This window comes from Nuphar pumila, chromosome 10 (genome assembly GCF_984573655.1).
Source record: "Nuphar pumila chromosome 10, dmNupPumi1.hap1.1, whole genome shotgun sequence".
Classification (NCBI taxonomy): domain Eukaryota; kingdom Viridiplantae; phylum Streptophyta; class Magnoliopsida; order Nymphaeales; family Nymphaeaceae; genus Nuphar; species Nuphar pumila.
In genome coordinates this window covers 3,843,237-3,856,599 of record NC_143258.1, presented here as the reverse complement: position 1 = coordinate 3,856,599, position 13,363 = coordinate 3,843,237, and the positions used below count along the sequence as shown (strand labels likewise).

Below are 13,363 nucleotides of genomic sequence, written 5' to 3'. Positions count from 1 at the left end.
TTTCCATACTACTCCATCAGTATTTTCTTCGTAAATCTTTGAACATTTTGGTACCTCCTAAATGGATGATATATTTACTTTTGTGTGCTTACTGGAGTATTTCATTTCTAAGCTTAAGGCTATCTGAGACCTATAGCCTATCCTTCACCAAATACTCCTGTCTTCTTTTAAGAGAAGAAGAGTGTCCTTTTGTTGAGTCCTTACTTTCAACTTTTTGTATTGAGGATCCTTGATTTGTTCTGCTATAATTTGAGTGAGGATCTCAAGTTGCATCGTCAGATTTGATAATTGAATCTTGACTGAGTCTGCTAGAAAAGACTTTCAGTTGATGAAATCCTTCATCAACTTTCATTGTCCCACGAGACTGGCGAGAGTGCTTCCAGTTTTACGATTGAGGTTATCAACTATAATATTCATCTTTTTCGAATGATAAGAAAGTGTAAATTCGTAGTTCTTTAAAAATTCTAATAAACGTCGTTGTCACATATTTAACTTTTTCTAAGAGAAGATTTACTTCAAGCTCCTATGATCCGATAAGACCTCGAACTTCTCTTCGTACAAGTAGTGTTGCTATATTTTTAATGCAAACACTATAACTACAAGTTTCAGGTCATGGGTTGGATAGTTCTCGTGAATTCTTAGTTGTCATGATGCATACACCATCACCTTTTCGTGATGCATCAACACATAATTTAGACCCATCCCCGTGGCATCGGTGTAAACCACAAAGCCTCGTTGACCAGAAAGTAAGGTCAAAACAAGGGCTATAGTAAGCCTCTATTTAAGAATATGAAAACATTCCTCGCATCGATCGTTCCACTTGAACTTAGCTCTCTTTTTTAAGAGCTTCATCATTGGTAAGGCGCTTAAGGAGAAATCTTGTATGAATTTTTGGTAGTACTCGGCAAGACCTAAGAAGCTACAAATGTCCGTGATATTCTCTGGTTGCTTCCAATCCAACATAGCTTCTACCTATCAGGGTATTCGAGTTTTATTTAAAATGATCAAAATTCAAAAATTATGAACTTAAAAATTTTGCGTAGATTGGGCAGAGATTTACCTTGGTAGGATCTATGAATATTCAATCCTTGGAGATCACATGCCTTAAAAACATTACCTTGTCGAGACAAAACTCGTATTTTAAAAATTTTGCGTAAAGTTGATGCTTTTGGAAAATATTCAAGACTTGTTCTTCGCTTTCAGAGTAAATTAGGATATTGTCGATAAAAACTATGACAAATGTATCGAGATATGGTCTGAATATCCTATTCATCAAGTTCATGAAATCAACTGGTGCATTAGTGAGTCTGAAAGTCATTATTATGAACTCATAAGGTCCATACCTCCTTCGAGATGTCCTCTTCCTTGATCCTAAGTTGGTGGTATCCGGATCTAAGGTCGATTTTAGAGAATACTTTGGCTTTTTGAAGTTGATCAAATAGATCTTCAATTCGAGGTAACGAGTATTTATTTTCTATGGTCACCTGGTTGAGCATCCTGTAGTCGATGCAGAGCCTTAACGATCAATTCATTTTCTTTACGAACAACACATACACTCTCCAAAGCGATACACTTGGTTTAATAAATCTTTGCTCCATTAACTCCTCCAGTTGGTTTTTCAGCTCCCTAAGCTTAATTGATGTCATCTGATAGGGTGCTTTAGAAATTGGCGTCGTTTCGGGTAAGAATTCGATTCCAAACTCAACATCTTAAAGCGAAGGAATCTTCAAGAAAAACATCAAAATTTTTTTGCACTACCTCAAGGCTTTCAAGTGGTGTACATGTCAGCTCAACAATCAAGAGATTGACCAAGAAGGCTACACAACCCTTCCTGAGGTACTTCTGTACCTTAAGCGATGATATCACTCATTTTTTGCAAAATAGGTCTGGATAACCTTAATTCTACCTTGGGTACCCTGAGTCGAGACAATATGACTCTACCCTTGCGGCAAAATATTTTAGCATGATTCTGGCTTAACCAACTCATGCCCAAAATGGTGTCCAATTCCGTTATCTTGAGTACAACCGTGTTAGTAGGCAAATGCTGCCCCTCTAACTCTATGTGTAGATTCTTTACACATTTTGTATATATAGTTCAATAACTCAACGTGTTAGATACTTCGAACATGTCTCCATCAGGATATAGAGTTGATCAACAAAATCGTAAGAGATAAATGTGTGGGTGGCTCTACAATAAACAAAACAAATGCAGCATGGCCATTGATAAGTATGGTACCTTGAATAAGGTTGTCATTGGCAATTTGTTCGGTCATAGTAGCATAAACACGACCCGCGGCTAGTTTTTGCTTTATCTTTGGTTGTAGCAGCCGCTGGAAAAAATAAAAAAAAATCACAAAAACAATAAATCTGGGTTCTTACGTTTAAAAGAACACTTAGAAAGTAAAAACTTAACCAAGGAACAGAAAGGTTTCAATGTCCTGCACCCTGCAGCAACTTTATTCATCCATTTGATCCAGTAGGCATTATTAGAGTAAATAACAATGTTTTGAAACTGTTTTGATCATCTGGCATGAGAATGTCATTCAGCAACTCTGCTTCTGAAAACAGATCATCATACTCTTTCGTAAACACTCCTGCTCTTAAGAATTATCCACTAGAATCCCTACAAGAATAGGCAATGAGTTTAGAATCCCCTTGAAAAGCAGATCTCACTGATCTTTTTATTTTGTTTTTATTTCCTTTTGAAGAGAACCTATCTTTTTATTTTTCACTCTTGAAAGAAGTAAAGTTCTTTATTTACGTTTTCTAAAACAATTGCCAATGAAAGAACCAGCAAAGCAGCTTCACGACAGAAAATAAGACTACGAAAGAATGCAAAGAAGGCCTTCCCAAATCCACACGGGCTCCACTCATCTGGTAGGAGCGGCCTGTGAAAGTCACCAAGTTAATGGGACATCATGAGTTCGAAACCGTGGGGGTGTCCCTTGCCGCAAGTTCAAAACTGCTATTATGGGAGGAAGCATGATCGTATAAACTGGGTGCATATTCCCACTGCCAAGACATATTTGTGAGGTCACAGAGTTTTTTTTTATAGGCAAGCTGGGGTTAGGCAGACCCCTACAAGATAACTCTTAAGCCCCATGTGTCAGAGGGATTCGAACCTGGGTCTTCAGCTTGGCACAGGACTGAGTGTTTGCCACCGTATTAACACGAGGATTTCAATCTATTAACGTTCGGTCATATTTTAGTAGAGAGTTTGTTTTGGGTACAAAATGTCACGGGTTCAAATCCTGTCATCCCTACTTATTACTTATCCTATGAGCAGTAAGTAACATAAGAGCAATTGAAATTGGAGATGGACCCAAAGGGTTTGGCATAGTGGGATGGGGCTTAGACTGTTTGACGAGCAGTTTAGGTTCAAATCCCATGGGTGTCATTCTCCTGCATAAGCTAAAGCTTGGCGACTCATTGGGTTCGAGGGGTAAGCCGTCGGAGTTTTACACCAACATGGACAGAGATTGTAGAAAGGCAAGCTGAGCCAGTGCGGCTAGGTCTCTGTGCTTGGGGCAGTTTCTTCAAGTAATTTTTTTTTTAAAAAATTGGAGATGGCATAATCATTAGTATTAAGGAGCTCTCACAAACTAATTATGCGACCTTGACCTTCGGTGGCCCAAATTTATGCACATGATGAAAATGCTAGCTGAAGGAGAAAATAAACGAAAAAGAGAAGACATGATAAAGATTAAAAAAGAACGGCACATAATTTCATTTGATTATTTAAATAATAAAGAAAAAATTAACAAGAAAATTAATCACCACCCATCCTTTTTACAACAGGTCTTACGACATAACCCCCAATATGACACAGAAACCCCTTCCTCATCAAATCGCACTAAACAAATGTGAATAATCATCAGATTGTTAAAAAAATAGATAGAGATGGCATGCCTTTCAATCTTTTGACAGGCAACCATGATGAATATTTCTGTTAGCCTCCCATTTCCACAAGCCAGCACTTTTATTTCAGCATATACATACCAGACCTCCCTTGCAAGTAAAGAAGGGAAAGTTCGGGCAAGAATCATGGTGAGAGAATATTACAGGTTTTGTTGGTTGGTTGGCTCCTTTTTACACGTTGTGAATCAGAGAAGCAAGAGCGTCTCTGCTTGCTGCTGATGCTTGGCCTGCTGCTGTGACCAGTGAGCGTGAGCAGAGAGCACCCGGTCGAGCAGCTCCTGAGGTACAGGCTCCCCCCTCCTCTGCTGAGGGGAGATCCTCGCCGTGTGCACCAGAGTCTTCCATTTGTCCTGCAAAACAACATTCGATATATCAGCACCATACAAAGCCATGGCATTTTCATGAAGCTGGGAATCAATGTCACAGAGACACGGACACGAACACGAACACGAACACGAACACGAACACGAACACGAACACGAACGTTAACTCGGACACTAATTCGAGACATGAGGCTACTTATTTTTTTGTTAAATAGGATGCAGAAACACGGTCTTTTTTTATATTATAATTGATTAGAGAATATTTTTTAAAGTTATTTTTTCACATGATGCAGTTTGTGCGTGTCATGAGGATGAAACGTGTCGCATCCCCGTGTAACAGTGAAAAAAAGGGTCCGTCCCTGTCACATAGCTGGGAATCTGACTCGTGTAGCAGGCAGTGCTGAGTGACTTTTAGGTTACTGCCGTCCATCAAGATGATGAGTACCCAAAACCCATCAAATAAGATGGCCTCCATCTAGAAGGTCGTTCCCACAAAAATTTTTGGTGTCATCAACGGCATCAAGCACAGGAAAATGAACGGCTGAAATTAGTCCAAAAAAGGAGTTGTTAGTGCGTTTTTGGGTGTCGTCCATTTTCTTGATGGACGGAATCCAAGGCCTTGTTAACACAGCTGTGCGCCGTCTGACCAAAAATAGACGGTGGGGATTAAAGGAGGATAAGCAGCCAGGGACCACCACCACCACTGGTTACATAACGATGGGGATAACAAGCTGGGAAGAAGGAGCACCACACTCAAAGGATGAAACGGAAAGGCATCAATTCATTCCCCGATTACAAAAATGACAATGACGACCGAGTTGCTGACTTCGAGCTGAGCCTGAGCTATTCGAACTCGGTTTCGTTCAAAATCACTTTGTCCAAGCTAGACTCGAGCTCGGAGCTGAGCTTGTAAGGCATTGTCCAAATGCAACTCGTTTCCGAGCTTGAGCCCAACTTAAACAACTTTTATTTTTAAAAAAATTGCATTAGAGGAATTTGATTCCCCGACCTCCTTAACCTTAACAACGGACCTACCATTAAGCCAAAACATGTCTTTTGATTATTATTACTGAAAAAATTCTACACATAATAAAAATTCTCAGCAAAAAAAAGGCAAGATTAGAACCCAACACGTTATTAATAAAGACTAACGTCCTACCCATTACAGTTCTGAACTTTTTTTGCAAATATATTATATATATGGGGTTTGCAATGAACCGAGCCTTATCAAACCTGTCAAGTCTTATTAAGCTCAACAGGTCATTCAAGCTCGGCTCGATAGCTCATCTGAGCTTCATACACCAGTTTAAGCTCGGCTCATTTACGAAATGGACGAGCCCAAGCTGAGCCGAGCTCAAACCAGCTCCATTCGGTGTGCATCCCTAACGTTCACTACCAGATTTCAGTGTCAATTCAGTCATCTCCGCCAACAGCCCCAACCCCCTTTACCAACACCCCCATCTGCTTATGCGGCAATTTCTTCGACAAAAAGACCCTCAATTGACACCCCAACATTTCCCATTCGGCTAAGGGTGACTTAGAAACACAGATGGCACACTTTGCAACCGAGCCAAGAAAACCGAGCTCAACCGTGGCTCCTACAAGAAACCCCTACCACCCTTATCACCTTATCTGTTTACTTTTTCTTTCCCTCTATCACGTGATTGGTGAAGATTCCCTACGAAAGTATACGCCAATTTTGATCAACTTCTCTGAAAATGACAGAGAAACGTGCCTCTACGTCTCTTCTTTCTTCTTAGCATCTTATCTTTTCATTCAAAAACCTAACTGAAAAACACCGTTACTAAGACAGGTGACCCTGGGAACATGTCCGAGTTTTAAAAGGAATTTTTAATGGTAAAACCATTTTTTTTTAACAGAGAGAGTTGGGGTTAGGCAAACCCCTACCAGTTATACAACCATACCCTTGGGATTAGAACTTGCAACGTCCCAACCATAGTGACAAATATCGTGAGATTTATGAAAATTTAGCGATAATATCACGAAAAATTGCCTGAAAGTTTAAAACGGTAATTTCTCACAAGATTTTCAAAATATTGCAAGATTTATGAAAAAACACAAATACCGCAATTTAAATGCAATATTTACATTTTAAATGATTATTTATCGTGAAAAAAGTGTTTTTTATATTTTTTATTAATATTTTCTTATAAAAAATTCTTTTTATGTTTTTTATTTATTTTTTATTGCCAAGATTTTGCCGAAAAAATGTGAGATTTTTTATTTTTTTTCAATTTCTCGTGTGTTTTAAAAAAAAAAGATTTTGCCGAAAAAACTTTTGTCACTATGGTCCCAACACAAGGTGACGTGCACTAACTGCCAGCCAAGCGGAGCCCTGGGGACGAGGGGTAAACCCTTGAAGTTTTATGCTGACATGAACAGAGGCTGTTAAGTACAGCAGGCCGAGCCAGCGCGGCTAGGTCTATGCGCTTGAAGTTGTTTCTCCGAGTAAAACTAAAAAAAAAAAAAGGATTACGTGAAGTGGGGAGGAAGAAAAGGAGGAGAAAACTGAAGAAAAAAAGAAAAAAGCAGAACGGAACAGAAAAGCAACTACCTTCAAATCGACATACGTGCGATGCTTTGCGTTGTCAAAAGCTAGCAGCTTCACATCTCTCCATCTGAAAGGATGAACCAAAAGAAACTCCAATAAGAACACAACACGGCAAGCAATGACGGTAGTAACCCAGCGAGCCACAGCCAAGCTTTCCTGGCGATCTTGGCTCAGGCAAAGTCCCTCTCATCCACGCCTCTTTTCGTCATTGAGTGTCAGTAAAGAAGAGAAAGGCATAAAAACTAGCATATCTTAAAGCACACACCTCCCAGTTCCAAGCTTCTCGACTGCCTCCACCAGCGCTTCTACTTCTGAAACAGAGAAGGGCCGCCGGATTCGGCGTTGCACCATCTCGGCACGGCGCTGCTTGCGGTGCAGCGGCACAACTGCCAAGGCCTCTATACTTGCGGTTGGTACGGCGATCAATGCCCGGGATTTCGGCATCGCCTTCTCCAGTGACGGATCAGCAGGAGACATGCTCTGATCATAGTTGCTCTCCCCCCAGTTGCTGCTATCAGGCCTTAAAGGTCCAACAGCAGTGAGCCCATTCAGCTCCATATCTGAATTGTCTGATAATGGGTTGTACCTGCAGCAAGATAAAAGCAAACATGAGAATTAGACTTCAATACATATCAATTCTAGTAATGCATACATTTGCTATATCCAAGTATACTTATCATCTGCACAAAGACCAAGCTATGGAAAAACAGAGCTCTATCACAATTGCAGTAAGACTCAATTGTTGCTGGCAGGTTTTATATGTAATCCATCTCTGTCACATGGATACATTTAGTGAATATGAGAATACTGCCATCTTTTTATGTAGTTTTTCAATATGACAAGTATATAAGGGGATAGGTACTGGAGTGAAAAAAAGTACCCATGTTGACATAGGTACCTGTTTAATGGCTCAGTTTCGTGGGGAGAGAGTGGGGGGCAAGGATCGCTTGAAGATGGTTTTGGAGCATCAACAGTGTTGTTAGGTTCCAGCAAGAAACCTATATCATCATCAAGCTTGCTGCTATAGGGGATCCCTGTCTGGAGTAGCGTTTTGGTGTCGTCACAGATTTTACTCCCTTGCAGGAGAATGCTGACTCGTAGCCCATCTCCAAGCATGGATGTAAGAGCCTCCATTACAGCCCTCTGAAAATGAATTTCCAGCCAGCTTAGTAGAACAGCCAAATATTTGCTGGGCATGATAACATTATGGTGGCATTTCATGTGCAAAGTGGAAGAGGACAGCTGTTGCGGTGGGGAAGGGAAAACTTTTCACATAAAGAAAAACTTGAGGTTGCCTAACAAATAGGCTTCTTTGCTCGCATTTAAACTATCAGAATACAATGGAAGAAACATCGGCTACATGAATAGGAAAACCAAATGAAGAACACTTCAGAAGAAAGCTAAATAACAGAACTGATGAATTCCCTGCTTCATCTTTCATTTAATGACAATGTTGGAAACATGTAACTAGTTTTATACACTAAGGGTTAGACAAGAAACTCACTTTCAGTGTCCCAACAGTTGAAGTTTCAGGCATCTCAATGAAGAGTTCGGGAACCTTGAATGAATTGATACTCAGCTTCACTACACAGTTTAACACCCACCAAAAGGAAAACAGTATGAGAATCATTACATTCAGCATAAAAAGAGTGATGGAAGAATAAAGCATAATAAAGGGATGGTCAGCCTACCTTTTGCATCGGTACACTTCATAGGTGGTTTTAGATTTTTCATTGGAGAAGATGCCCGACTGGCTGCACATGACGGCTTTGAAGCCTTTAGAAATATAACAGCAAAATTAAAACAAAAGTCGGAGTCATTAATTCGACTAATACCTTGATTTATCCTTGCAGCAGGGCCAGGATCCTCATCGAACACACATTTCTCTGGTGAAATAGAAACATCTTCACTGTCAACCCCACCATCAGCAACAAAGCTCTGATGAAACAATCTTCTCCTCTTGACAGGACTCCTTTGAGTTCTTTGTCGTTTATAATTAGTTTTCTTATTGCAGAATGTAGGTTTTGTTTCAACATCTGAAGAGCAGTACAGACAATTAGTATAAACAGAAAGATTGATTCAAATGCAGAAAATATTAGTACAAAGTAAAACTGACTCTTCAACCACATCTTAAACACATAACCACAAAACTCTAAAGGAAGATTACAAAACTCGCAAACAACTCTAAGAGTATCCATTGTACCGTTAATAGAGGGGCTCCCATCTTTTAATACAGCAGGAGCCACTTTCCACAGCTTCGAGGAAAGTAGCTTTCTGATTTTCCTTTCTCCAAGGTGTGGAGGATGATAAGCTTTTAGAGATATATTGCTAGCTTGACTGCACCCACAAGAGTTATCGTCATCATCTTTACCAACTATTTTTACATCCTCCCGACAAACAGGAAGGGAACTACAAGGTAGCCGTCCAACAAATAAAGGGACCTCATCGCTACTCTCTGAACTAACTAATGGAGGAGGCTTTGTCTCCACATCCATAGGCTCCTCCAAACTGCATACATCGGGTGTGGGCTCCTTTAAGAGGCCCCTGACCCTCTGCTGATCATCTTCCATGTGTCCACTGATTTCATTCCTCCTTTTCAATTCACAAGGTTTCATGGAGACAGGGTTGCTTTTGCTTTCATCACATTTTCCTTGAAGCATGTCTGCCTCAACTTTGCATCTTTCTTGTGCTCCAGACAAGCCTCCTGAGTCATTACTTCCTGCTTCAAACACCGAACTGCCATAACAAGGAGCCTGTGCTGAGCAATCACACTTGGTGATTAATGAAACAGATCCTGAAGCATGATCATTATGAGCATGTGAATCCTCCTCCAGGTTATAGTTCTGGTCCTGACAAAGCGGCCGACATAAACCACTTTTAGATGCTATGGGGCCCTCATCGGAGCTTCCTTTATCACATACTTCCAGTTTAAATAGCTTCACATCATCCTGCAACTCCTGCTTAATGGGTTCACCTGAAACAGAAAGGGAACTGTCTAAACCGGCAAGAGCCCATCCAGCTGTCTTCCTATAAGGGGGTTCACTGTATTTGAATGGCTTAGTACATTCTGTGGTTTTTCCAACTGAAGAATCACGATTAGCAGGAAATGTTTCCTTCTCACATAATAACTTGCCTGCAACAGTAGCCAGTACTTCAAAAGCACACATCTGATTGTGACCGACTTTTTTTCTGGATGAGCTCGTCCCCTGAAATAAAGTTTATAACAAGGATGCAGTTAAAAAGACATTCGAGTACACAGTTAAATGAAATATAACAGAATTAATTGAATGCTTGGAAATATACCCTAACTGATCTCGTAGCTCGGGGCACTGTCTGGTCACCATTGAATCCATAGACCAACCTTTTCTGCATTACTATTTCTTACAACACCAAAGGGAAATTCAGCAAGTAAGCATCAAATGCATCATTGGAGTCATCCACAAAAGTAGTCTGAAAGTCTAGAAAATCAGCGATACATTTGATTTACACATCCACGACCCATCATTGGAAAGTAGACATGGTAAGCACAAAGCCCTGCCATACAGTTGAAACAATCAGTGCCCACGTTCAGGTGCCTTGCAAGAACAGTCTGTGCATGCAACAAAACTAGATCCAAAATAAAGCAATAAACCTACGAATAACAACCGGATACCTAGAAAAGAAAACCTTTTTAAAACAAAAATTTTGCCTGTCATTACACCCAGCAATGCGCCAATTTTCCTATAGGATGGACATTTTTAACACAATGAAAACACAATTGTTTGAACATGTTGAAAACCATCCATCTGAGAGATGGAACAGAGATTACATTGAAAACCAAAATCGAGGTTTAGAAATAGACCAAAATAAATTTCAAGAGAGGTTCCTAATGCAATTCTAAATTTGCAGGATAATCATTCGACATTGTGCAGCAGAGCTCAATAAGACCAGCAACGAAAATAAACAGCATTTTATGAATATCCCACATAAGAAATGAAACAGAACAGCTACAACCCCACAGAAGAAAGACAAAGTTAAGATATTTCTTTCTGAGAGTGATCGCCTGAAACATGACATGATGTTCTTACTTTCAAGAATTAAAAACAAAAAGCAAAAGACAGAAAAGTGTAAAACTCCAAACAACAATTTAATTGAACAATCTCAAGAATTAAATAAAGGCGAACCATCAAACACCAAAGACGATATATATATATATATATATATATATATATATATATATATATATATATATATATATATATATATATAGGAAAAAGGGTAGGTGTCTGACCCTTTTTATGCCTACTGCATGCCTACCGAGCTTGGATAGGAGTTTTCAGGTTGTTTTTTAAAAATCTGACCTACAGATGTGTTCTGCATGATCGTTTTACTAGGAAATCACACTCGAATCATATTTTTTTGAGAAAAAAAATGAATTTTTAAGCATTGATTATTTTTGAAATTGTAGATCACATTTGTATGGTGAGATTTTAGAAAAAATAGAAACAACATTTTCAAAGCTCGGTAGGCACAAAAAAGCCTCCGGCACCTACCCTTACTATATATATATATATATATATATATATATATATATATATATATATATATATATATATATATATATAAACTCCAAACTACAATTTAATTGAACAATCTCAAAAATCAAATAAAGACAAACCATAAAAAACCAAATATCAGAATATATATACCATAGTCACAAATATCGGTATCGGCCATATCTCGGCAAGGCTATTTCTGGCAATATTATAGGTTTGGTGATAAATATCTGGACAATCTCAGGGCTTACAAATATAAAAAATAAGTAAGAAATATCATGTTTAGACATAAATAATAAAAGAAATAAGTAAAAAATGTAAAAGAAAGAATAAAAACATATTTAAAATGTAAAAAATAGATAAAAACAGCGAAACTAATTGATAATATCGTGTTGATATCATGATATTTTACATATATTATCGTTTGTTGAATTTACAGCAATAATATTGTGATATTTTGAAAATATCGCCCATATCTGCGACTATGAAATGTAAACCTACAAGATATAAAACCTAAAAAAGAAAAATGATAGTAGATTTTCATGAATTTCTGGTGTTTTTCAAAAAATGATAGTATTTGTTTTTATAGGAATCACTTGTTGGAACATTTGATTTCTATGCATGGATAGGTTTTTATAAGGTTTCAAAAATCAACAGCCTACAATTTTCATAAAATTTTGAGGCTCCGAATACTATTTTGCATCCAAAATGCATGATCCAAGTGTCAATTTCTAGTAAATCAATTGTGCTGAACACATTTATGGGGTCAGAATTTTGAAAAAAACACAGGAAATCCACTATCATGTTTTATTTTGTAGGTTTTGTATTTTGTAGGTTTCCATTTATATATATATATATATATATATATATATATATATAGAGAGAGAGAGAGAGAGAGAGAGAGAGAGAGAGAGAGAGATGCTCATAAAAAAGCCAACTAAAAATTAAAACTTTGATGAATTTCTAGAATTAAAAAACGAATCAAAATCAGCTAAGATCTTACATTTTGGGCTCAGAACAGATGTTTTCTCATTATTAATCGAGATGCAGAAATGGCACGTTCTCATAAAAATTGGAAAACCCTGCAAAAAAAATACACAAATTTCATAATAAAGATCGAGAAATCTGAAAACAAATAACAAAAAACAAGAACTCCTCAAGAGATGAGGGAATTCCGTAAAGGGAATAAAAAGAAAACCTGAGATCCAAAACCCAAAGCGAGACAAATCTCCGTGAAATTCAAGATACAGAGAGTAGATCTCCGATAATTAAAGCACAATTAGACAAAATTTTTGAGAAAAAACATAGATCAACCAAACAGGACACATTCAAGCGCGAAAGATCGAATCGGATCGTCCAAATGAAGAATTCCGCCACAAAACGGGAAATTTTTCAAAATAAAACAAAATCAAAATCGACTCAAGATGGATAAACCCTATAGGAATCCTAAACGAAAGAATTCTGGAAAACTAAACATTCCAGGGAGATAAATTCACAACCTAACCTCGGCAAAATTCCATCTTTGAGAATTTCCGTTGTCCAGAGAGATCGGTGCCGGAAAACCATAATTCCGGCGAGAGAGTCGCGCAGGTGACAGATAACAACCGTTTGGTTTCCGGATAGCGAGAATTCCGGTGAGAAACTGGTCGGAAAATGGTGAAGATGACGCTTCCTCTCTTCGCCAAAACCCTGAAAGCAAATTCTCTCCACCCTTTTTTTCTTAAACCCAAACTCTTATACCTTTGACCCCTCCAACCGGCTTGTCCGGTGGGAAGCCCCGAAACAACCGGCTACTCCCTGTTGTCCAAACCAAGTGGACCACTTCCTCCTTGGGGTTGATCCCACCCTGCGTTGAGCCGCTAGATTAATTCCACGTGGCAATATCTTTCATCCTACGGCGGGTGAGAGGTCGCATGTCGAGGTGCTCCTGCCCCCTCCTCTCTTCTTAACCTTTGTAATTGGATGGTTAAAAAAAGGGTAATTTACTGCGGTAAAAAAAAACGCATCGGTTATTT

General features: G+C 38.7%; 1 protein-coding gene across 8 annotated transcripts; it reads right to left on the bottom strand.

Moving 5' to 3' along the window:
* Positions 1-3,705: 3,705 nt before the first annotated feature.
* On the bottom strand, positions 3,706-13,062 carry LOC149823288 (telomere repeat-binding protein 2-like). Of its 8 annotated transcripts, none has more exons than XM_090018756.1 (11): positions 12,853-13,062; positions 12,352-12,430; positions 10,117-10,347; positions 9,017-10,019; positions 8,649-8,849; positions 8,505-8,567; positions 8,318-8,397; positions 7,712-7,956; positions 7,079-7,399; positions 6,817-6,880; positions 3,706-4,268 (listed from the first exon to the last, which is right to left on the bottom strand). In XM_090018756.1, the coding sequence occupies exons 3-11, from the start codon at positions 10,183-10,185 to the stop codon at positions 4,104-4,106; spliced, it is 2,211 nt and encodes a 736-aa protein (XP_089874882.1). In that variant the 5' UTR covers positions 10,186-10,347; positions 12,352-12,430; positions 12,853-13,062; the 3' UTR covers positions 3,706-4,103. The 8 variants fall into 8 exon arrangements, with proteins under 8 accessions (XP_089874882.1, XP_089874885.1, XP_089874887.1 ...); XM_090018759.1 differs by lacking the exon at positions 12,352-12,430 and having other exon boundaries at positions 10,117-10,193; positions 10,290-10,347; XM_090018761.1 differs by lacking the exon at positions 12,352-12,430 and having other exon boundaries at positions 10,117-10,193; positions 10,290-10,347; positions 12,848-13,061.
* Positions 13,063-13,363: the final 301 nt, after the last annotated feature.

Excerpts from the sequence above, each read along its gene's own strand:
- LOC149823288 (XM_090018756.1), bottom strand. The coding sequence starts at position 10,185 with ATGCAGAAAAGGTTGGTCTATGGATTCAATGGTGACCAGACAGTGCCC. Across the intron at positions 8,398-8,504 it reads GAAGTGTACCGATGCAAAAG|TGAAGCTGAGTATCAATTCA; the intron begins GTAGGCTGACCA and ends TAAACTGTGTAG. Across the intron at positions 7,400-7,711 it reads GAAACTGAGCCATTAAACAG|GTACAACCCATTATCAGACA; the intron begins GTACCTATGTCA and ends ATCTTGCTGCAG.